The sequence below is a fragment of the Microcebus murinus genome, chromosome 2, assembly GCF_040939455.1.
Source record: "Microcebus murinus isolate Inina chromosome 2, M.murinus_Inina_mat1.0, whole genome shotgun sequence".
Taxonomy (NCBI): Eukaryota; Metazoa; Chordata; class Mammalia; order Primates; family Cheirogaleidae; genus Microcebus; species Microcebus murinus.
The window spans coordinates 88004354-88026609 of record NC_134105.1 but is presented as its reverse complement, the minus strand read 5'-3'; the positions used below and the strand labels follow the sequence as shown (position 1 = coordinate 88026609).

The 22256-nt window shown below is 39.3% G+C and overlaps 1 protein-coding gene across 4 annotated transcripts in view; it reads left to right on the top strand.

Annotated features, from left to right (window-relative positions):
- Nucleotides 1-8462: 8462 nt before the first annotated feature.
- The window catches only part of WDR47 (WD repeat domain 47), a 57275-nt gene continuing 43481 nt past the window's right edge, over nt 8463-22256 (top strand). For 3 of the 4 annotated variants that reach the window (XM_012751665.2, XM_012751664.2, XM_075999934.1), the window contains exons 1-2: nt 8464-8798; nt 20140-20306. In XM_012751665.2, coding sequence (XP_012607119.1) covers nt 20149-20306 — 158 coding nt within the window. In that variant the 5' untranslated portion in view covers nt 8464-8798; nt 20140-20148. Of the gene's footprint in view, nt 8799-20139; nt 20307-22256 lie in introns of all 4 variants that reach the window. The other variant, XM_012751660.2, reaches the window with a different exon arrangement.

Sequence of the window (22256 nt, the reverse complement as noted above, 5' to 3'; positions counted from 1 at the left end):
GCCTCAGCCTCCCAGAGTGCTAGGATTACAGGCGTGAGCCACCGCACCCGGCCAAAGTAGAAATTTTTAAATAGAGAAGATAGCTTACTTGGCCTCCCATCAGTGGAGAGGGTTGTTGCCTAGAGAGTCATTTGGCTATTTTCCAAGAGGCCTCAGGAGGTTGCATTACTTGGGTGAAAATGCTGTAGCCCGGAGTTTGATTTGCGGCATTGCAGGCTCAGAAACTGATTTCATCAGCAAACGGAGAGTATATCCATCTCTCGGCGTGGACCCATAGAAACCGAGCTCATAAGACCAATGTGTGAAAATGGATACAGATATAAGTAAATATTGTACCTGTGTGACTGTCACATTCTTCCTTCTCTAGGCAGATGCATGTAGGAAACGCATGAGGGTATATCATAATGAGGGGAATTACATGAGAGCATTCTCTAGAGCATCAGGTAATATAGGATAGAGTTAATACAAAATTAGGAAAATGCTTCACTAGGACCTGGAGCAATGCAGAGGGATGGGTTGCCTGGAGAGCCACCTTCAGGATTGTCTTGTTACTGACACTGAAAATTTGGCTCGAGGCCTCACTTCTATTGATGATACTCATCCAAGCTCTATCTATGATTTTCACTTTATGGTGACTTTGCATATCTTTAATTCATTTAGATGTTGATCTCAGAAGTAATTCAAATAGGGTAATTTTTCCTCCAAGTTTATGTTATTTTATTTTTATTTATTTTTTTTATAAGGGTCTTGCTCTGTCTCTCCCAGGGTGGCAAGCTCTCTGCAGCCTCAAACTCCTGGGCTCTAGAGATCCTCCTGCCTCAGCCTCTCAAGTAGCTGGACAAAGGCGTGCACCACTATGCCCAGCTAATTTTTTTTTTTATTTTTGGTAGAGACAGGGTCTCACTATGTTGCATAGGCTGGTTTTGAACTCCTGGCCTCAAGTGACAATCAGCTTCCCAAAGTGCTAAGATTACAGGCATGAACCATTGCATCCAGCGTGTTCCAGGTTCTTTAGGAAAGCCTCATAGTTGCTTGTAAGAGCTGACAACACTGAGCATTATGCCTGAAAATCAAGAACTTTTAAAATCTCTGCCTGCATCCCAGAACATTCCCAATTCTCTAGGCCTGATTTTCTTAGGGTTCCCATGTTTTCCTTCTTGACACAAATAGAGATTGGAGTGTGGATAATCAGTGAACAAGGTGTTAAATGTGTTGTTGAAGGCTGTTGCTTTTCCTAGGTCCTAGTAAATGACCACATGAGCTATTTACATTATTATTAATAAATTATGGGATAGGATCAAGAAAAAAGTTTTGATGTATCAGACAAGTATTTATTAAACACCTGTTGTATTTGAGGTATAGCACAGATACCATTTTGCTATGTGGTATCTGGATAAATGAAATTCTAAAGGTATAGAAACTAAGGGCCAGGTGCGGTGGCTCAAGCCTGTAATGCTAGCACTCTGGGAGGCCGAGGTGGGAAGATTGCTTGAGCTCAGGAGTTCGAGACCAGCCTGAGCAAGAATAAGACCCTGTCTCTACTATAAATAGAAAGAAATTAGCCAAACAACTAAAAATAGAAAAATGGTGCGTGCCTGTAGTCTCAGCTACTCAGGAGGCTGAGGCAGGAGAGTTGCTTGAGCCCAGGAGTTTGAGGTTGCTGTGAGCTAGGCTGATGCCATGGCACCCTAGCCCAGGCAAGAGAGTGAGACTCTATCTCAAAAAGAAAAAAAAATAAAATAAAAAGAAATTAAGGAGCACTTTTCTTACATGTTACCAGTAGATTGGTAGAAGTTCCTATATGATATTTGTAGTACTGAGACTTTTATGTACATATTCACTTTATTTTTTATACTTGTACAGAAAGCTTGGTAAACTGCTTTGACATCCTTAGGTGTATTCTTTTAGGATAGGAAGAACAATTGCTAAAACATGTTGCCATTTGCCTTTGCATGGTCATTTTAGATAAATAACTGAAATTTTTGTTGGGAAAGGACCTATTTAGTTACTGACCAAACTCTAAAAGAAAAAATATTACTATACTTGATTTTTCTGAAATAGAATAGATTTGGGGGAGCATATGAACTTAAAACAAGACACCTATCCAGACTTGTTTTAGTGAATCTCTAAGACATTTCTTCCATCGTTATAGCAAGTTCTACTAAATGGTCTCAAGCTTATTACTAGAACCTTTCTAACCTTATCCTAAAACACCTATCTGAAATTGTGATGCTTAATTTGCTTTATGTATTATTATTATTATTATTATTATTTTTGAGACAGAGTCTTGCTTTGTTGCCCAGGCTAGAGTGAGTGCCATGGCGTCAGCCTAGCTCACAGCAACCTCGAACTCCTGGGCTCAAGCAATCTTGCTGCCTCAGCCTCCCGAGTAGCTGGGACTACAGGCATGTGCCACCATGCCCAGCTAAGTTTTTCTATATATATTAGTTGGCCAATTAATTTCTTTCTATTTATAGTAGAGATGGGGTCTCACTCTTGCTCAGGCTGGTTTTCAACTCCTGACCTCGAGCAATCCACCACCTCGGCTTCCCAGAGTGCTAGGATTACAGGCGTGAGCCACCCTGCCTGGCCTTGCTTTATGTATTATTAATAGTAACATTTCCTAACATTTAGTTTCCCTTGACATATATCAATGACTTGATCAAAATGGTAGGCCGGGCGCGGTGGCTCAAGCCTGTAATCCTAGCACTCTGGGAGGCCGAGGCGGGCGGATTGCTCGAGGTCAGGAGTTCGAAACCAGCCTGAGCAAGAGCAAGACCCCGTCTCTACTATAAATAGAAAGAAATTAATTGGCCAACTAATATATATATATAATTAGCTGGGCATGGTGGCGCATGCCTGTAGTCCCAGCTACTTGGGAGGCTGAGGCAGAAGGATTGCTTGAGCCCAGGAGTTTGAGGTTGCTGTGAGCTAGGCTGACGCCACGGCACTCACTCTAGCCTGGGCAACAAGCGAGACTCTGTCTCAAAAAAAAAAAAAAAAAAAAAAGGGATATTTTTTCCAAAATAAAATATAACACATCAGATATTAATACAAATAAAAGCACATCTTTTTTTTTTTTTTTGAGATAGGGTCTCCGTCTGTTGCAGAGACCACAAGCTCACTGGGACCCCACACTTCCAGGCTCAAGTGATCCTCCCTCCTCAGCCTCCCAAAGTGTTGAGATTACAGGTGTGATTATCTCTATTAGGTGTAATTTAAGTTTTTGTTTAGGGGTCTAGTACGAGCCCTGATAGATCCAAGTTATTCTACCTCCATAATCCTTGATCTGTTTGAAGAAGCAGAAGGGGTGGTGCTTTGTTCTCCCAAAGCCTCACTTAGGTGGATTCCTTATGTTGGGTATTGTGCTGCTGACTCTGAAGCACAAAGCTCTTTGATATATGTATGTACCGTATGTGCCTATGTTCTAGTAATGAGAGTGGAGCTTCTAAAACAAACTCCCTTATCCCCACTGAACTTCCTCTGAACTCCTTGAGGCAAGATTTCCTAGTTTGGGCTTGTGCACAGATTCCTTTCTATTTGGGGGAAACCAAAACCTTCTATTCCCCTTTTTAAAAATAAGATTTGAGAATCATATTAAAAGGGGTCCACCTTAGCCTATAGGCATTTAAGTCACAAGGCACCATGAATCATTTTGTCAAGTTAGAACCTGCATTTCCAAATGATGCCTAACCTAGTTCCTGATGCAGAGTAGGCATTCAGCAAATATTTGGCAAATGACAGAGGCAGTAACTTGGGATCTCAGGACAGCCCTTCATCTAAGAAAGCTTTGTCCTTTCTGAACAATTCACTGCTATTGCAACAACTAGAGTGAAAGACAAGATCTAATCTTAACCAGTGTGGCTGAGTATAGAAGGAAAGGTAATAGCTTAGCCAGGTGTCCTCAAACTACGGCCCGCGGGCCACATGCGGGTGTTTTTGCCTGTTTGTTTTTTTACTGCAAAATAAGATATATGCAGTGTGCATAGGAATTTGTTCATAGTTTTTTTAAAACTATAGTCCAGCCCTCCAATGGTCTGAGGGACAATGAACTGGCCCCCTGTTTAAAAAGTTTGAGGACCCCTGGCTTAGGCTAACAGCTATTTTTTTAAATTTTTTTTTTTAAGGCTAGTTAAGTGAAGTAACAGGAGTGAAGAAGGAACAAAGGAATCTGTAAGTGGTAGTGATCCGTTAGTTGTAAACACCACTGCACTAGGACCAACCAGGCCAACAGCTATTAAGCCTGGAGTGTAAAACTGGGTGTTACATTAGTAAGCAAATATATAGTCAATGTGTTTATCAGTGTACAAGTGATAAGGGGTACCAGATGTCTTATATTTCAGTGCCTGGTCCCTTCCCTCCTTCCACCCACTTTCCCCAGAAATAAAATGGTTATGTATTTGCTTCTGACAATGCTGATTACTATTTATTGAAAATTTACATGCAAATAATACTATGCCACAGGGTATGGGGGATATAACTATAAATAAGACCTCTTATCCTCCCTACCTTGTCAGGATAGGGTCCATTGTTTTCAAGCTAAAATTTCCATTTGATACAGTGAGGTAGAGTGGAAAAAAGTGTTCTTAAAAGTCAGATTGGGCCGGGCACGGTGGCCATGCCTGTAATTCTAGCTCTCTGGGAGGTCGAGGTGGGTGGATCGTTTGAGTTCAGCCTGAGCAAGAGCGAGACCCCGTCTCTACTATAAATAGAAATGAATTGGCCAACTAACATATAGAAAAAATTAGCCAGGCATGGTGGCGCATGCCTGTAGTCCCAGCTACTCGGGAGGCTGAGGCAGAAGGATCCCTTGAGCCCGGGAGTTTGAGGTTGCTGTGAGCTAGGCTGATGCCATGGCACTCACTCTAGCCTAGGCAACAAAGTGAGACTCTGTATAAAAAAAAAAAAAAATACTCATTAAAAAAAAAAAAGTCAGATTGGTTAGAATCCTTGATTGGCTACATATTAGCTGTGTGACCTTGGGCTAGTTATTTCCTTAATCTCCAAAATGGGAATAATTAACTGGTGTTTTAAGGGAGAATGTGAGGATTAAATGAAAACACAGGCAAAACACTTCATTTTGTGCTAAATGAATGCAGAAACCAATCTAGTACTAGAAGATCAGGTTCTTTTTTTCTAGCACTTTGTCCCAAGTGGGTGCTCAGATGTTTGTTAGATTGTCCCTGATTAGTAACTTTTTCTAGATCTAGTTGAAGATTCAAATATTCAAATGATACTGGCTCACTCTCTCCATGCACACACAGAGGAAAGACCATGTGAGGACACAGTGAAAAGTCGGCCATCTGCAAGCCAAGAAGAGAGATCTCATCAAAACTCAACCATGCTGACACCTTGATCTTGGACTTCCAACTTCTAGGACTCATGGTAAAGTGGAATTCTGATCTCAGAAAGAAGAGTACAAAAGAATTTTCTCTTCATTAAAGTGGGTGAACTTTGCAAGGTAACTGAACACTTCTCAGTGGACTGACTGAATGGAAATACAGAGATATAAAGGAAATGGAAGCTACATCACTATAAAAATCCATTCATCCCCCTAGATATAACACCAGTATGCAAATATCATACAAGGCACCATTTCCAGGATTAAATGAAACCACAAATGTGAAAGTATCATGATAAAAACATAAAATAAGAATGATGTGAAAAAATAAATAAATGATGCTGGCTCTTGTAAGTGCTGTTGTTCAAGAGTCACGATTTAGAGGAGGTTTCTGAGATTAACTACACTGGCAAAATAATTGAGAGACTATTTCCAGAATACATCATATCTGCCCATTCTTTCAATGTAAACATTTGTAAAGTATTTTCAATGTAAACATTTGTAAAGTGTTTGCTTGTTTTATTTTCAACATCAAGACCCTGGGAACATTAAACTGTATTTATATTTATTTGACTGTCATCATTGAGAGAGTTCTTTTTTTTTTTTTTTGAGACAGAGTCTCACTCTGTTGCCTGGGCTAGATTGCTGTGGCCTCAGCCTAGCTCACAGCAACTCAAACTCCTGGGCTCAAGTGATCCTTCTGTCTCAGACTCATGAGTAGCTGGGACTACAGGCATGCACCACCATGCCCGGCTAATATATATATATATATACATATATATATATATATATATATATATATGTATATATAGTTGTCCAGCTAATTTCTTTCTATTTTTTTAGTAGAGACGGGATCTCATTCTTGCTCAGGCTAGTCTCGAACTCCTGAGCTCAAACCATCCTCCCAGAGTAGTAGGATTACAGGCGTGAGCCACCACGCCCAGCCGAGAGAGTTCTTAATGAAGACGTTCTTGTAGGAGTTATGGTAGTCAAGACTAGGCAATGGCGGTTTTGTAGTTCAGCTTTAGTGCCTTAATTGTTTTCCCTAAATTTATAAATATTTTTCTTAGAGAGTTTTCCTCAAGCTATTGCTTCTTTTATCTTGAATTGGATAAAATTATTCCTTTCCAGAAATGTATTTTTTTTTTTTGGAAAGAAAGGTGATGCTGATAGAAATGTATTTTTTTAATTTTTAATTTTTATGCATACATAATAGTTGTACATCTTTATGGTATATGTGTTATTTTGATACAAGCATACACTTTGTAATGATCAAATCTGGGTAACTGGGATATCCTTCACCTCAAAGATTATTATTTCTTTGTGTTGGTAACATTCTAAATCTTCCCTTCTAGCTATTTTGAAGTATACAATAAATTATTTTTAACTATAGTCACCCAATTGTGCTATCAAATATTAGAATTTATTCCTTCTAACTTTATTTTTTAAAAATGCTTATTTTTAATTATGGGTACATAAGTTGTATATATTTATGGGGTACATGTGGTATTTTGATAAAGGCATATAATGTGTTATAATCAAATCAGGGTAACTGGGGATATCTATCACTTCAAGCATTTATAATTTTTTGTGTTAAGAACATTATAATTCCACTCTTTTAGTTACTATAAAATATACCCAACTTATTGTTGACTATAATCACCCTATTGTGCTATCAAATATTGGATCTTGTTTAACTGTATTTTTGTATCCATTAACCAACCCCTCCTCATTCTCCTCCAACCCGCAACTACCCTTCCCAGCCTGTGGTAACCACCATTCTATTCACTGCCTCCATGATATCAATTTTTTTAAGTTCCCACATATGAGTGAGAACATGAGATATTTATCTTTTTGTGCCTGGCTTACTTCACTTAACATAATATCCTTCAGTTCCATCCACATTGCAGCAAATGACAGGATTTCATTCTTTTTAATGGTTGAGTAAGATTCCACTGTAGGCCTGGCACAGTGGCTCACAGTCTATAATGCTGAGGTGGGAGGATCACTTTCGGCCAGGAGTTCAAGACCAGCCTGGACAAAATAGCAAGACACAGTCTCTACAAAAAATGTTTTAAAATTAGCTGGGCGTGGTGGTGAGTGCCTGTAGTTCTATCTACTTGGTAGGCAAGTGGGAAGATTGCTTGAAGTCAGGAGCTGGAGGCTGAAGTGAGCTATGACTGTGCCACTGCACTCCAGCCTGGGAGACACAGCAAGACCCTGCCTCTAAAAAATAAAAAAGTCCATTGTGTATCTATATCACAGTTTCTTTAACCATTCATCAGTTGGGCACTTAGGTAAATTGCTTATTTTGGCTATTGTGAATAATGCTGCAATAAACATGGGAGTCCCAGAAATTTTTTTGATGTTTATTGTCTTTACCAGTCTCTTTTAGCCCATTTTCCCCTTTTGAGAGATCTAGCTCACTCTGGCCTTGAGCCTTTGTGACGACGAGTTCTTACAGGTTTGTGTAACTATATTCTTTCTTAGCTCTCAATAGTTATACCCTTAGAATGCTTAATTCAGCTCTGTGGAGCATCACGTGTACTTGTGGAATACTGTTGTACCTATGGGTGGGAATAAAGGGCTTACAACTAAAAGGGATAGAGAAAAACCGTGAACAAGTTAAAGGTTAAAAGACTGGAAAATGCTTCAAGGCAAATCAGGTTTACAAAATGAGAAAGCAAGAAGGGGAAAAATAAACTAAAAAACAAACTAGTGGAGTTTTCAGGGACCTGGAAAAGCCGCAAGAGAAGGAGATGAGGCAAGATTTATCTCATTAGTCTTTATTAACAAGTTATCCCGGGCGAGTATTAAGAGTCAATCCTAATGCGCCGACGACTTCTGTTTTTGGAGGTGACAACCCTGTCCGCACTATTTTGGGACACGGGGTCACCGGTCAACTATGGATCTACGTCCTGGCTTACGAGGCCCTCACGCAATTGCATCGTCTGCCTTTCCCTCTGGGCCCGCTGGCCCCAGGAGAGCCGGCCTGGCCTATCCCTCACGGCCGGCCCCCGCCCGGGTTGTGAGCCGCCCCACCCCCGAGCCCGCCCCGCCCCGCCCCGCCCCGCCCCGCCCCGCCCTGCCGACTCTCCCTTCGGCGCAGGCACCTGCCTGGCCGCCTCGCACGGCGGGGTCCTGAGGAGCCTCGGGGAAGCGCGGCGATTGGCTGCCCCTCGTGGTTGGAGCTCTGCTCCAGCAGCACTTGACAACCGCAGTCTGCTAGAGGCTGAGCTGAGCGGTCGCCGGCCCGGGAGGGGCGGATGCGAGAAAGACGGATTGACGAACTGATGGATTGACGCGCGGGCGGCAGGAGGGAGGGCCGACGCGAAACCCAGACCGCCGCCCTCGCGCTCCCGTTCCCGTCCACAGCCAGCCGCTTCGGGGCCCCGGCCGCCGGCCTCCCAGCTGCGTTCTCCTCCGCTGCTTCTCCGGGCTCGTCCTGAGCCCTCAGGTGAGTGACTCCGGAAGGCGGAGGCGGGGTCGGGCAGCTGAACACCTCGGGTTGCCATGGTCACCCATCGCCTCCTGTCTCCACCTGACGAGGTTCCAACCCGGCGGCGCCTAGGCGTTTGCGGCCCCGGAAAAGGCTCCTGAGTAGGCTTGGGTGCTGGCTGAGAGAGGTCCAGGGCCGTGGGTGAGGCTCCGGCACCTCCAGATGAGGACCTGCGAACTGCCGGGCTCGCATTCGAGGCCGCTGCTCCCGGACCACACCTTTCTTTCCCTCACTACCCAGGCGGGTTCTCGGGCAGAGCAGCACCCCTCGTCCTGGCACTGAGCAGAAAGCGAGCGCAAGGTTCGTGCCCACCTCGCCGCTGCTGAGAGGCACGAGTGGGGCTGACTGCGCGGATCCTTCCTCGCCCCTCGGCGGAGCGGGTGCCAGCACTGAGGGGCGCGCTTGCGTCCGTTTCTGGGCACGCCTTGGCCGGGCGGAGGTGGGGGAGTGGCGGGGCTGGGAGCTGCACGGCTGCTTAGGGCAGCCCCGCGGGGCCGAGTTTGGCCTTTCTTACGTCAGTGGCCAGTGGGAGCCCTTTGGGGTCTGGGTGGGGTCAGGGAGAGGGGCTGCGACTGGATTAGAACCGGGGTTGTGCCGAGCGGCGCCTGCGTAGAAGAACGAGAGGTTATAGAACTCACAGGGTTACGCCGCTTCCCTTTATTGGGGAGAAAAAGATTGGGACTGTAGCTCTGGGGCGAGGCCTTGGGCAAAAGAGGCGGGGGCGACGGTAGGCAGGGGCGGCATTTGACCGAGAATTTTTTCTTCTCTATACCCAGACGTACAGTTAGTAAACCACGCGTGGTATCTGAGGGGACTGTTTTTGGCAACTTGGTTCCCTCTGCATAATGGGAGGAGAAGTCTTTGTTCCACCCAGATTCATAGGTTGTGGTCCTAATACTTATTTCCCTTCCTTTGTTGTAGACTTACTAGAATGCTTCAAAAAGTTAATGACAAGAAAATTAACACGTAGGTTTTAAAAATACTATAAATCATTTTTTACAGTAAATCCAAGTAGAATTTTTTCAGTGTTGGCATATGCTGCATTAACATTTTACTGGAAAGGAGAAACGCCTAACAGCCCATTTTCCTTTATATGGCACATTCTCGAGGTCTCATAGATTTTGGGGGGAGGGTAGATTGCTTCCAACAGGAAAAAAAAGTACTATACAGTGATGGAAAAGACAAGTAGGTAAGCCATAACAGTATATTGTTAGGTAAAAAAACAAAAACACAAAACACTTGAATTTAGATTCCATTATGAATATGTAAATTTTTCCTGAGATTTTTAACCCGTGTTTATCTCCCACCCCCCTACTTTCCTGATTCTTTTCTCTCTTGTCATAAAAACTAGTACTTGTAGGAATGTGTCTTAAGAGAATAGAGGTACTATTCTATGTTCCCAGTTACATAATCATGTTCAGCCTCTTTTTCTGTTTGTGAAATCAAGTTTATCAGTTACTTATTGAGTGGACAGCATGTGATATGCTTAATGTATGCTGCAGTTTGAGAAACACTTTAAGTATGAAAATATATGCAGTTTTCTTTAGTAGATCAGTAAGCTGGAAATCAGAATGCCTCGATTTAAGCTTCCCTTTGCCACTGATTACATTCTTGGAAGAGATACTTACCTTATCATAGATGCTGATTTTGCATTCTGTAAAATGGGGATAATGCCTGCTGTTGTTTTAATCTGGGAATGGACTCTGAAGTTGAATCAAATAATGCATTTGAAAACACTTTGGAAAAAAATTTAAGACATCTGTTGATAACCTTTTAATGGAGTGGAGTGTTATCAAGGATAATTAAAAATTTGTGCATAATCTATTTAACATTTCTAGGACTAAGACCTTATTTCTTCTAGTGGTCTTAAAGGGCCCATGGAAACTGTTAAGGTGCATCCCTACTCATTGGGCACAAGTTATTTATTAATGTGGTGACATCGAGAAAAGGGTGTTTCCTTTCTATATGTGGGTCAGGATTGCTTTCTTGCTTTCAGTAGGATGTTCTCATAGAAAATAAGAGTATGGGCCAGGCCGGGTGGCTCATGCCTATAATCCTAGCACTCTGGGAGGCCGAGGCGGGAGGATCGCTCAAGGTCAGGAGTTCCAAACCAGCCTGAGCAAGAGTGAGACCCCCATCTCTACTAAAAAAAAATAGAAAGAAATTAATTGGACAACTAAAAATATATAGAAAAAATTAGCCGGGCATGGTGGTACATGCCTGTACTCCCAGCTACTAGGGAGGCTGAGGCAGTAGCATCGCTTGAGCCCAGGAGTTTGAGGTTGCTGTGAGCTAAGCTGATGCCATGGCACTCTAGCCCAGACAACAGAGTGAGACTCTGTCTCTGAAAAAAGAAAATAAGAATCTGGCAAATAAATCTTACTTAAGTTATATTTGCTGCTTAATAATCCTCAGTGTGAATCATTGTTTCTTGACTAATGAAAAAATAACTTACTTTATCCTCTCCGACCTGTGATTTTCAAATTAGAGAATTTGCACTATAGATATGCTACAGTGTGCCATTAGATAAAACTTTGGTCACATAACATAGCACACATTTATAGAATTGTCATCAATTTCACTTGAAGGCTTGAGTGAAAAATATTGTTGGCTGCGCATGGTAGCTCATGCCTGTGATCCCAGCACTTTGAGAGGCTGAGCTGGGAGGAGGGCTAGAGGACAGGAGTTTGAGACCAGCCTGAGCAACATAGTGAGACCTTGTCTCTACAAAAAATAGAAAAATTAGCTGGATGTGGTGGCTGACACCTGTAGTCCCAGCTACTTGGGAGCCTGAGACAGGAGAATCTTGAGCCCAGGAATTTGAGGTTGCTGTGAGCTGTGATCACGCCATTGCACTCTAGCCTGGGCAACAAAGCAAAACTCTGTCTCCAGTTTTTATTTTTTTATATATATTAAAACATATGGAGAAGGCAATATTTATATTCATTGTTAAGGCAAGATTCAAATACTTCAAAAGAGATTTCATGCTTAAGGGCTCTCTCGGGATGTGTTTAGTTTCTTCTTCCCTTAAGTGGAAAAGTTTAAGAAGCATTGCTGTAGACTTACTCAACTAATAAATGGCAAATCACTACATAGCACAGGAAAGAAGATGAATTCCAGTTTCTAAAACTTTGACTGATATTAGGCTCAAGATTATTTGAGTCCTAATTATCTAACTCTCTTGTTTCTACTCCTATAAAAGTAAAAAATGTTGTAATGGAAAGGTCACAGAATTTTAGTCAGACTTGGTTGTCTCGTTCTTGGCTCTGCACTTATTTGCTCTGTGACTTTAGGCAAATACTTAATGTCTCTGAGCATTAGTGTAACAATCTCTAAAATGAAGATCATGGAGTTGTAAGAATTACATAGATAATGTATGGATGTATTTAGCACAGGGCGTGACACTTCATAGATGCACAATAAATGTTAGTACCTTTTCCTTTCTGCTGTCTGCATATTAGAATATTAATAACCCTTTAAACCCTTTCTTAGCAGGAAACTTCATTAAAACCTCATTAACCCCCTGAACTTCCATGGCATTTTATTTATAATTCTCTTATGGTACTCTTTATATTTTACGTATATGTCTTTTTCCCTACACAATATTCGAACTCAGGTCTTTAGGCTCCAAATCCAATGCTGGTCCATGCCTGAGATACTTTCAATTTTGAGACCACTACGTTGAGTTGCCAAAGGTTACATATTTCAACTAATTTTTCTCCATGTTGAGTTTGTTTCTGTCCAAGTGAAAAGATGATCCTTACAAAGTACCATACACTTCCTTAAAACCTTTCTTTTCTGTTTTATCCTCTTGTTCACTATAGTAGCTTAATCATCATATCCCAGTATGGCATGTTGTTAATACATAGTAAACACTCAGATATTTTCAAAATGGCTTCAAACAAGTATTACCATAAGTAGGAGTCTCTCTTCCTATGGCATCTTTAACATAATTGATCTAATTGAGCTTCCTGATTTTTTTAAAATTATACCTAAAATATTTTTAAAAATAAGGAAACTTATTCTGAAGAAAATTTTTATCCTTCATCCACAGCACAATAGCTCTCCCACAGCCTTTAATTAGCAGTCCTTTTGACACATTTTCCTTACCAAGGCTATGAACTCTGAAGGGAAGAAATTTATATTTACTGAGTACTAGTCACATGCTTGACACCTGGTAGGAGCTTTTTCTTATTTTACAAGTCAACATCCAGTTGTGTAGAGAAATAGTACTGCATGAAAAAGAACATAAAATTTTTATACTATTGGCCAGGTTTGGTGGCTCACACCTGTAATACCGGCATTTGGGAGACTGAGGTAGGATTGCTTGAGACCAGGAGTTCAAGACCAACCTGGGCAACATAGACCCAGTCTCTACAAAAAATATTTTAAAAAATTAGAAATTTTATGCTGTTTATACTTGACATATTTAATTCAAATTATGTTTTTCCTGTGGCTAAGTACCATGTTTTGTGACTCTATTTGATATATTGAAAAAGAGAATGGAACCTTATATAAAATATGAGAAAATTTTATAGAAGTGAGCTAAAATCAGAGCCTTCATGTCCATTTTTGGTGAAATTCTGGGATGTGCGAAAACAGCATTTCACAAACAGATGATATAAAGCCACTTTAGGTATGTTCATTGTAAAGAGCCCATATTATGAGGCCTGTTAGTTTCACTGTATAAGGTTATTGACCAGACCATACCTGGGATGTTGTATCCTATTTTGGGTACTTTGAGAGGGAGATTAACAAATATTCAGAGGAGGATGACCAGAATGGTAGGGGATCTGGAAGCTGTTTTGTAAGGAATGGTTTTTGTAAGGATCAATTAAACAATGTACTTAAGAACCTAGAATAGTACATGATAATTTTGCATTATAAACATAGCAGTTAATCCTGTTTTTGAGATTCTACTCTAGTTGGTACCTTGATACAGATTAGAACCTTTGAGATCTAATTATTTAATTTGTTTTCACTTTCATAGTTTTTTCTTTTTAAAATTAAACATTGAGCCAGGGTGGTCATGCCTGCTTGTAGTCCTAGCTACTCAGGAGGAAGAGGCAAAAGGATCACTCGGACCCAAGAGTTCGAGGCTAGGGGTTATACTGCATTAGGATCCTGTCTCTGAATAGCCACTGCACTCCAGCTTGGGCAGCATAGGAAGATCCTATCTCTTAAAAAATAAATAAAATAATTGTATTCATATTAGAAATGCATGTATTAACATACAAGTAGTGCATGAATATATACTGGTTGTCAATTATTCAGATAATATAAACTATAAAGAGTAAAAATCACTCCCTTTTCCCTCCTAGATCCTACCCTCCATTACAATCCCATTCCTTTCTTCAGAGGAAACCACACTGAACAGTTGGTATACATCCTTCCAGATCTTTTTTTATATATTTATTTAGATGCAGATATATCATGCTCTCCCCTTTTTTTAAATAACTGGGCATATTTACATTCATTCATTCAACAAATATTTATTGATAGCTATTAATATATTATTTTGTGATGCACTTTTCCATTTTAGGATGCATAGAGCTACATCAGTGCATTAGTATTCTATAGTATGAATTTACCATAATTTACTTAACAGTTCTGCTATTGGTGGGAGTTCAGTTTATTTCTAGTTTTTCTCTATTAAAAGCAAATCTTTGGCCAGGCGTGGTGGCTCACGCCTGTAATCCTAGCACTCTGGGAGGCTGAGGCGGGCGGATTGCTTGAGGTCAGGAGTTTGAAACCAGCCTGAGCAAGAGTGAGACCCCGTCTCTACTATAAATAGAAATGAATTGGCCAACTAACATATATGGAAAAAATTATCCAGGCATGGTGGCACATGCCTGTAGTCCCAGCTACTCGGGAGGCTGAGGCAGTAGGATTGCTTGAGCCCAGGAGTTTGAGGTTGCTGTGAGCTAGGCTGACGCCACTGCACTCACTCTAGCCTGGGCAACAAAGTGAGACTTTGTCTCAAAGAAAAAAAAAAAGCAAATCTTCAAGGAACATCTTTGTATGTGTATCTTTGTGTACACTTACAAGTATTTTTGCAGGCTAGGTTTCTCCAAGTGAATTGGAAATGATGAGTTAAAGGGTATATACATTTAAAATTTTCATAGGTAAAAATTTCACACTATCAAATTCACTCTCAAAAAGTCTGTCCCAGTTTACATTCTTTTTTTTTCTCTTTTTAAAATTATTTATTAATTTATTACTTTTTTTTCTTTTTCTTGTTTAGATATCTTACATTTCTAACTATCAGTTTACATTCTTAATGACAGTATATGAACGGGCATTTACCCAGATTCTTGCCTACACTAGATACTATCAGATCTTTTTAATTTTTGTAAAAGTAGCAGGCTGCAAATGGTACCTTGTTTTAGTATGAGTACTGCGGAAATGAGCATGTTGGTGCCTTGTAAAACTGCTATTGAGGTTGAACATCTTTTCATACATTTATTGGTTATTTGTAATTTGGTGAATTGTCTGTCTGTATTCTTTGCTCATTTTTCAACTGGAATTTTTTTGAGGGTATTGATTTGAAGATTCTATTTATATATTCTAGATGGTAACCATTTAACTCTTTATGTGTGTTGTATTTAATCCTATGTTTGTCCCTTGTCTTTTAATTTTGTGGGCAAGTTCTGTTGAATGGAAGATTTATATTTTACATGTTTAGTGTCAAAGTTGATGCTAAAAGTTACTTACCTTTTCTGGGTTATGTGATTTAATTGAGCAGTCTGAGTCAAATAATAATTATTGTTTATCTTGTGAAATTTTAGTACTTCAGTAATATAGCATATAATTGTGGATTTGAATATAGAAAGAAGACAAATACTTTAATCTCATAAAGAAGAATTGAAATAATATTTAAATCAGATCTGAGAAGAGGTCTTGGGTTATAGGAAAAAATACCAATCTTTTTGAAATACATACATTCATTATATACATTAATTTACTAATTCCTTCCAATAATTTGCAATTGGAAATTAGTTACTTATGTTTTCTGTTTCATTATTTTTTAATTTTTTGAATAGGTCATATTTGTACATGGTACAAAATTCAGAGTATAGAGTGAAAAGTTGTCTTCCTATTCTTATTTTTTAATTATCTAGTTTTCCGTCTTGGACACAACCGTTATTACTAATTCTTGTGTCTTTTTCCAGAGATATTTTATGCACATACAAGATACAGTTCATATTAATTGAATTCTTTTCTTTTTATAGTTATATAAAGGTGCACCTGCTTTAAACATAATTTGTTTCTTCAGGCCAAAAATCATTCACAGTTCCAGAAGGTAAATTAAAATAATTGATGAATAGAGAACAGCTGTCAACTGTAAGAAGGAGCACATGCTGCATCTATGTTATACATGTTAGGTGATTAGCAGACATGACAGCTTTGCAGTTAGAAGGGCTTTTCTTTTGTTTGTTTAAATGATCTAAAGCAAATCCATTTTCTTTCCTCTTATTAAACTGACCTTATAAATTATAGACTTCTGAATATCCCACACTTGATATTTCCCACCCCCAAAAATGTATATTTCCTATTAAAAGTGAGTTTAAAGCAAATTATATAATTTGAAGGGAAATCATAGAAATGAGACAAACTAACCCTCTTACTTTATGTGTGAAGAAATTGAGGCCCATAGTGGTTAAGTGACTTGCAGTATCAACTGTGGATTCCCAAAGAACCAGACATTTAAAATTAAATGAGCTGGCAGCAACATAAGTTTTTGAAATGCCATATTATTAAAAACATAGCTAGCAAAATTTTTTTCACATTTTTTCTTTTCTTTCATTTATTCATTCATTTATTTTTTGAGACAAAGTCTCACTGTGTTGCCAAGACTGATGTGCAGTGGCATGATCACAGCTTACTGCAACAACCTCCAACTCCCGGGCTCAAGTGATCCTCCTGCCTCAGCTTTCAGAGTAGCTGGCACAACAGGCTTGTGCCACCACACCCTGCTAATTTTTCTATTTTTTGTAGAGATGAGGTCTTGCCCAGGCTGGTCTAGAACTCCTGGCCTCAAGTGATCTTCCCACCTCCCAGAGTGCTAGGATTACAGAAATAAGCCACCACTCCCAGTTTTTCACATTGTTTAAAAAGGAAAAGGTGCAGTAGTCCTATGTATGTTGCAGTTTGATGTTTTATTGGAAAACTTTATAGCACATCATTTTCTTGTCTGCATTTTTGCCTGTAAACTTCAATTGTTCAGTATTAGGCACTCTGTAATACTTGGAAGATTAAAAAGAGCGGTTTTTATTGTGTGGGATGGACTTGGAGATTGAGAGAACCTTTCTTAAGCACTTCTTTCATGACAATAAAATTTATAATGGCTTCTAAAATTTCAAGATTAAAAAAAGAAAAAATTTATAATGACCGTGCCCTAATTCTCTTACTCTTATGCTTGTAATTATTCTTTGCCTGGTGTATTTTTCTTCCTTCCTAATCTGTATTTTGAGTGAGTAACCTCATTGCAAAAGAACATTCAAATCATATCTGTTTATATTTGGTTAGAAAGCTATCATGATTTCTTTTCATGAAACTTTTTTCATATCTATGTATGAAAATATAGAGTAACAATATTTTATCACCTTTTTTTTTCTTTCTTTTTTTCCCTTCCCTTCCCTCTCCTCTCTTCCCCTTCCTCCCCTCCCCCTCCTCATCCCCTTACCCATCCTATCCCTCCCCTTCCCTCTCTTTCTCTTCCCTTCTTCACTTTCTTTTCTTTCTTCTCACTGTCTCCTAGGCTGGAGTGCAGTGGTGCAATTGAACTCCTGGCCTCAAAGTATCCTACTGCCATAACCTCGTGAATAGCTAGGACTACAGGTGCATGCCATCACACCAGCTAATTTTAAAAATTTTTTGTAGACAGGGTCTCACTATGTTGCCCAGACTCTTTTGAACTCCTGGCCTTAAGTGATCCTCCTGCCTTGGCCTCCCAAAGTGCTGGGATCACAGTCATGAGCCACTGTGCCCAGCCTCTTATCTGTTGTTAACATTTTACCCTTAATCTTAAATTTCTAAAAATAATTTTATTTATTGCCCTATAATACATTCTTCTAATCTTGTTTCACTAAGATAATAAGTAGGAGTCCACATAGAGACCCCATATGAAATTTATTTTCAGTAAACTTCTTGTATCTAAGGACTAAAATATTAATTACTTTCTAACTGGTTTCCAGATATCTTTGTTTTTCCTTTCTTTTTTTAGAATGTTTCAAGAACTGAATTATACCAATAAGACAGATATCCTTATTTTTTTTATTTTTTTCAGCATATTATGGGGATACAAATGTTAAAGTTACATATATTGCCCTTGCTCCCCTCCTCAAGTCAGAACTTTAAGCGTGTCCATCCCCCAGTTGGTGTGGATCACACTCATTATGTATGTATATGCCCATCCCCTCCCCCCCACTTGCCCAACACCCGATAAATGTTACTCCTACATGTCCACTTAGGTGTTGATCAGTTAATACCAATTTGGTGGTGAGTACATGTGGTACTTATTTTTCCATTCTTGGGATACTTCACTTAATAGAATGGGTTCTAGCTCTATCCAGGAAAATACAAGAGGTGCTATATCACTGTTGTTTCTTATAGCTGAATAGTACTCCTTGGTATACATATACCACATTTTATTAATCTATTCATGTATTGATGGGCACTTGGGTTGTTTCCACATCTTTGCAATTGTGAATTGTGCTGCTATAAACATTTGAGTGCAGGTGTCTTTTTCATAGAGTGACTTTTGTTTTTTGGGTAGATGCCCAGTAATAGGATTGCTGGATCAAATGGTAGATCCACTTGTATCGCTTTAAGGTATCTCCATATTTTTTTTTTTTTTTTTTTTGAGACATAGTCTCACTCTGTTGCCCAGGCTAGACTGAGTGCCAAGGCATCAGCCTAGCTCACAGCAACCTCAATCTCCTAGGCTCAAGCGATCCTCCTGCCTCAACTTCCCCAGTAGCTGGGACTACAGGCATGCGCCATCATGCCCGGCTAATTTTTTGTGTATATATTTTAGTTGGTCAATTAATTTCTTTCTATTTTTAGTAGAGACGGGGGTCTCACTTAGGCTGGTTTCGAACTCATGACCTTGAGCAATCTGCCCACCTCGGCCTCCCAGAGTTCTAGGATTACAGGCGTGAGCCACCACGCCTGGCCTCCATATTTCTTTCCACAGAGGTTGAACTAGTTTGCAGTCCCAAGATATCCTTATTTTTAAATAAACTCTTCTTTACTTCACATAGTCCAGATACTGGATATAAGGGAAATTTACTTCTTTTTCTTCTTTCTTTCTTTTTATTTATTTATTTCTATTTTTATTAATTTTTTTATTTTAGCTTATTACGGGGGTACAAGTGTTAAGGTTACATATATTGCCTATGCCCCCTTCCCCCCTCGAGTAAGAGCTTCAAGCGTGTCCATCCCCCAAACATTGCACATCTTACTCGTTGTGGTTGTATATACCCATCCCCTCCTCTTGCCTCCCACCCTCCCGAAACCCGATAAATGTTACTCCTGTATGTCCACTTAGGTGTTGATCCGTTAATACCAATTTGCTGGTGAGTACATGTGGTGCTTGTTTTTCCATTCTTGAGATACTCACTTAGTAGGGAAATTTACTTCTTAAAGGAAAGCCCATGGTTGTATTTTTATGATTTTTTAAAAATCTGCCATTTAGTTTGGAAATATTGAGACACTTAGATTTTTTTCCTTTTTTTTTTGAGACAGAGTCTTGCTCTGTGGTCTGGGCTAGAGTGCCATGGCGTCAGCCTAGCTCACAGCAACCTCAAACTCCTGGGCTCAAGCAATGGATCCTCCTGCCTCAGTCTCTCGAGTACCTGGGACTACTGGCAAACACCACCACAACCGGCTAATTTTTTCTATTTTTTTGGTAGAGATGGAGTCTTTCTCTTGCTCTTACTGGTCTTGAACTCCTGAGCTTGAGCAATCCTCCCACATGGGCCTCCCAGAGTGCTAGGTCATGATCGTTCTTGTTTCATCTTTGTCTCTTCCACTCCCCTCTTCTTATATTATTTTGAAGCAAATCACAGACTTGATATCATTTAATCTGTAACTATTCCATTGTGTATCTCTCAAAGGTAAGGACTTTATAAAAAAATCACACATTAAAGAATGACTTGATTTTGATAAATTACTTTCATTTCAAAATATCTATACTAAAAATTCTCAAGAAACCTGTTATGTGTAGTTTCCAGGCAGTTAAACATAAAACAATAGGACTAACTTTTTGGTGGTGGTTGTTCTGTTTCATATTTAGGCTATCAATATGACGGCTGAAGAAACAGTGAATGTAAAAGAGGTTGAAATCATTAAGCTAATTTTGGACTTCCTGAATTCAAAGAAGCTTCATATTAGTATGTTGGCCCTTGAGAAGGAAAGTGGAGTCATAAATGGCCTATTTTCAGATGATATGCTTTTCCTGAGGTATGATTTCATTAATACTGTGAGGTTTGTAGCTCCTTCAAAGAAAAGTAAAGTATTAATAAGGCAACATATATAGTAAAGATAGACGGGACATTTACAAAATAATGTTTTCTGTAGAATGTTTTCAGTAGTAAGTCAAGAGGTCTATTAACAAAACAAGAGTCATAACTCCATTGTGATTGTGGCATCATCATAAAAAATATTTGGCTAAAAAATCAGACTCTGGAAGGATAAAGAAAATATTTCCATGGTACTATTTTTTTTTTTTATGCAACAGACTGGCTTAATAAATGGTACTATTTTTTGGCCATAGAAATAAAATATATTCATTATAGAAAACAGAAAAATAAAGAAAACAAAAATCACGTCACCACCCAGACACACTACTGATAATTTCTGTACATATTAAAAAATAACAAAAAAAAAAAAATAACAGCAATTCTGTTGTATTTATAATTTAGAATCTTGTTTTATCCATATCACAAGAATTCTCTATGGAATTACAAATATACAGCATCTCTCCAGAAAGTATCCAGCCATGGTTAATAGAAGAATGGTTTGTGCAACATTGATGTAACCTGGCAGCCAAAGGAGTGGACTGTAATGCGCATGTGTGAACAATGATGACTTCCTGTACTGCTAGTCAGTGGGGTGCTAGGTGCCATTGAGTGAGTGTGTGTACTGTGTGGCCATTGTATTCAAAATGACTGATTAAGTAGAGCAATGAATCTGCATCAAATTTGTGTTGAGCTTGAACATTCCTCCACAGAAACTATTCAGATGATTCAGAAGGTTTTCAGAGATGATGCAATGAATGCAGTGCAAATAAAAGTATGGCACAAATGCTTCAAAGATGGTCAAGATCCAACAAGCCATAAAAGAAAAGAAAGAAAAAAAAAAGAATGGTTGAGAATCTTGAAAGTGATTCATGTTCTGGAAGGCTTGCAACAAGCAGAGCACCTGAGAATGTTAAATGTGTATAGGTTAGGTTAAGGGAATTGTGTGAAGTGCCAAGGTGCTTACTTTGAAGGCATCTGAGGCATCATCCTATGTACAGTGTTTTTGTATCTTATATCTTCAATAAATGTCTCTATTTTTCATATTACATGGTTGGATACTTTCTGGACAGATGTGACATACTTTAAAATTTTCAGTTTACTTTATTTCCTAATGGTTCCCCTATTTTTAGACAATTGGTTCCAATTTTTCTTAAATAATTGCTTTACAGAGCATCTTTTATACATGAGTCTTTTCCTGTATGTTGGATTATTTCCTTAGGACAAGATTCTTAGAGGTGGAATTGCAAGGCAAAGGGAATAAATGTTTGCCAAAATGGAAAACTAAATATATCTTAGCTTGGATGGAAAAATAAAATCCCAAATTCACAGGCAGAAACGTATTCTATTTTTATATGATACCAAATATCCTTGACAAGGAGTACAGATTCTTGGACAAGTGGTGTTTTGTGACTTGGAAAGCTTTAAGAAATAAAGTGTTCCTAACTCATGATAAAGGAACTTAAAAAAAAAACCCAAACCAAACATTTATTATATTAGAGAAATTTATTTAAACTTGTTGCATTTCCCTGTATTTTGTGTTATGAATATCATCTAGCTCCAGGGAGATTAGTCAATGGTATAGCTAGGAACCAGTACTGAGGTAGTACTCTTTTGGCCCTGTCTTTCAAACATTTCTACTCCTGGAATTTGGCAGTAGCTCTCAAGTACTTTCCAGGAGCCTGTTAGTCTGTGATGAAGTTTTACTGGTTTGAAGTGAAGTGCAAAGAATTATGGGATAGTACATTTTTCAAGCCAGGTGCGGTGGCTCATAACTGTAATCCTAGCACTCTGGGAGGCTGAGGCAGGAGGATCACTTGAGCTCAGGAGTTCAAGATCAGCCTGAGCAAGAGTGAGAGCCTGTTTTTACCAAAAACAGAAAAATTAGTCAGGC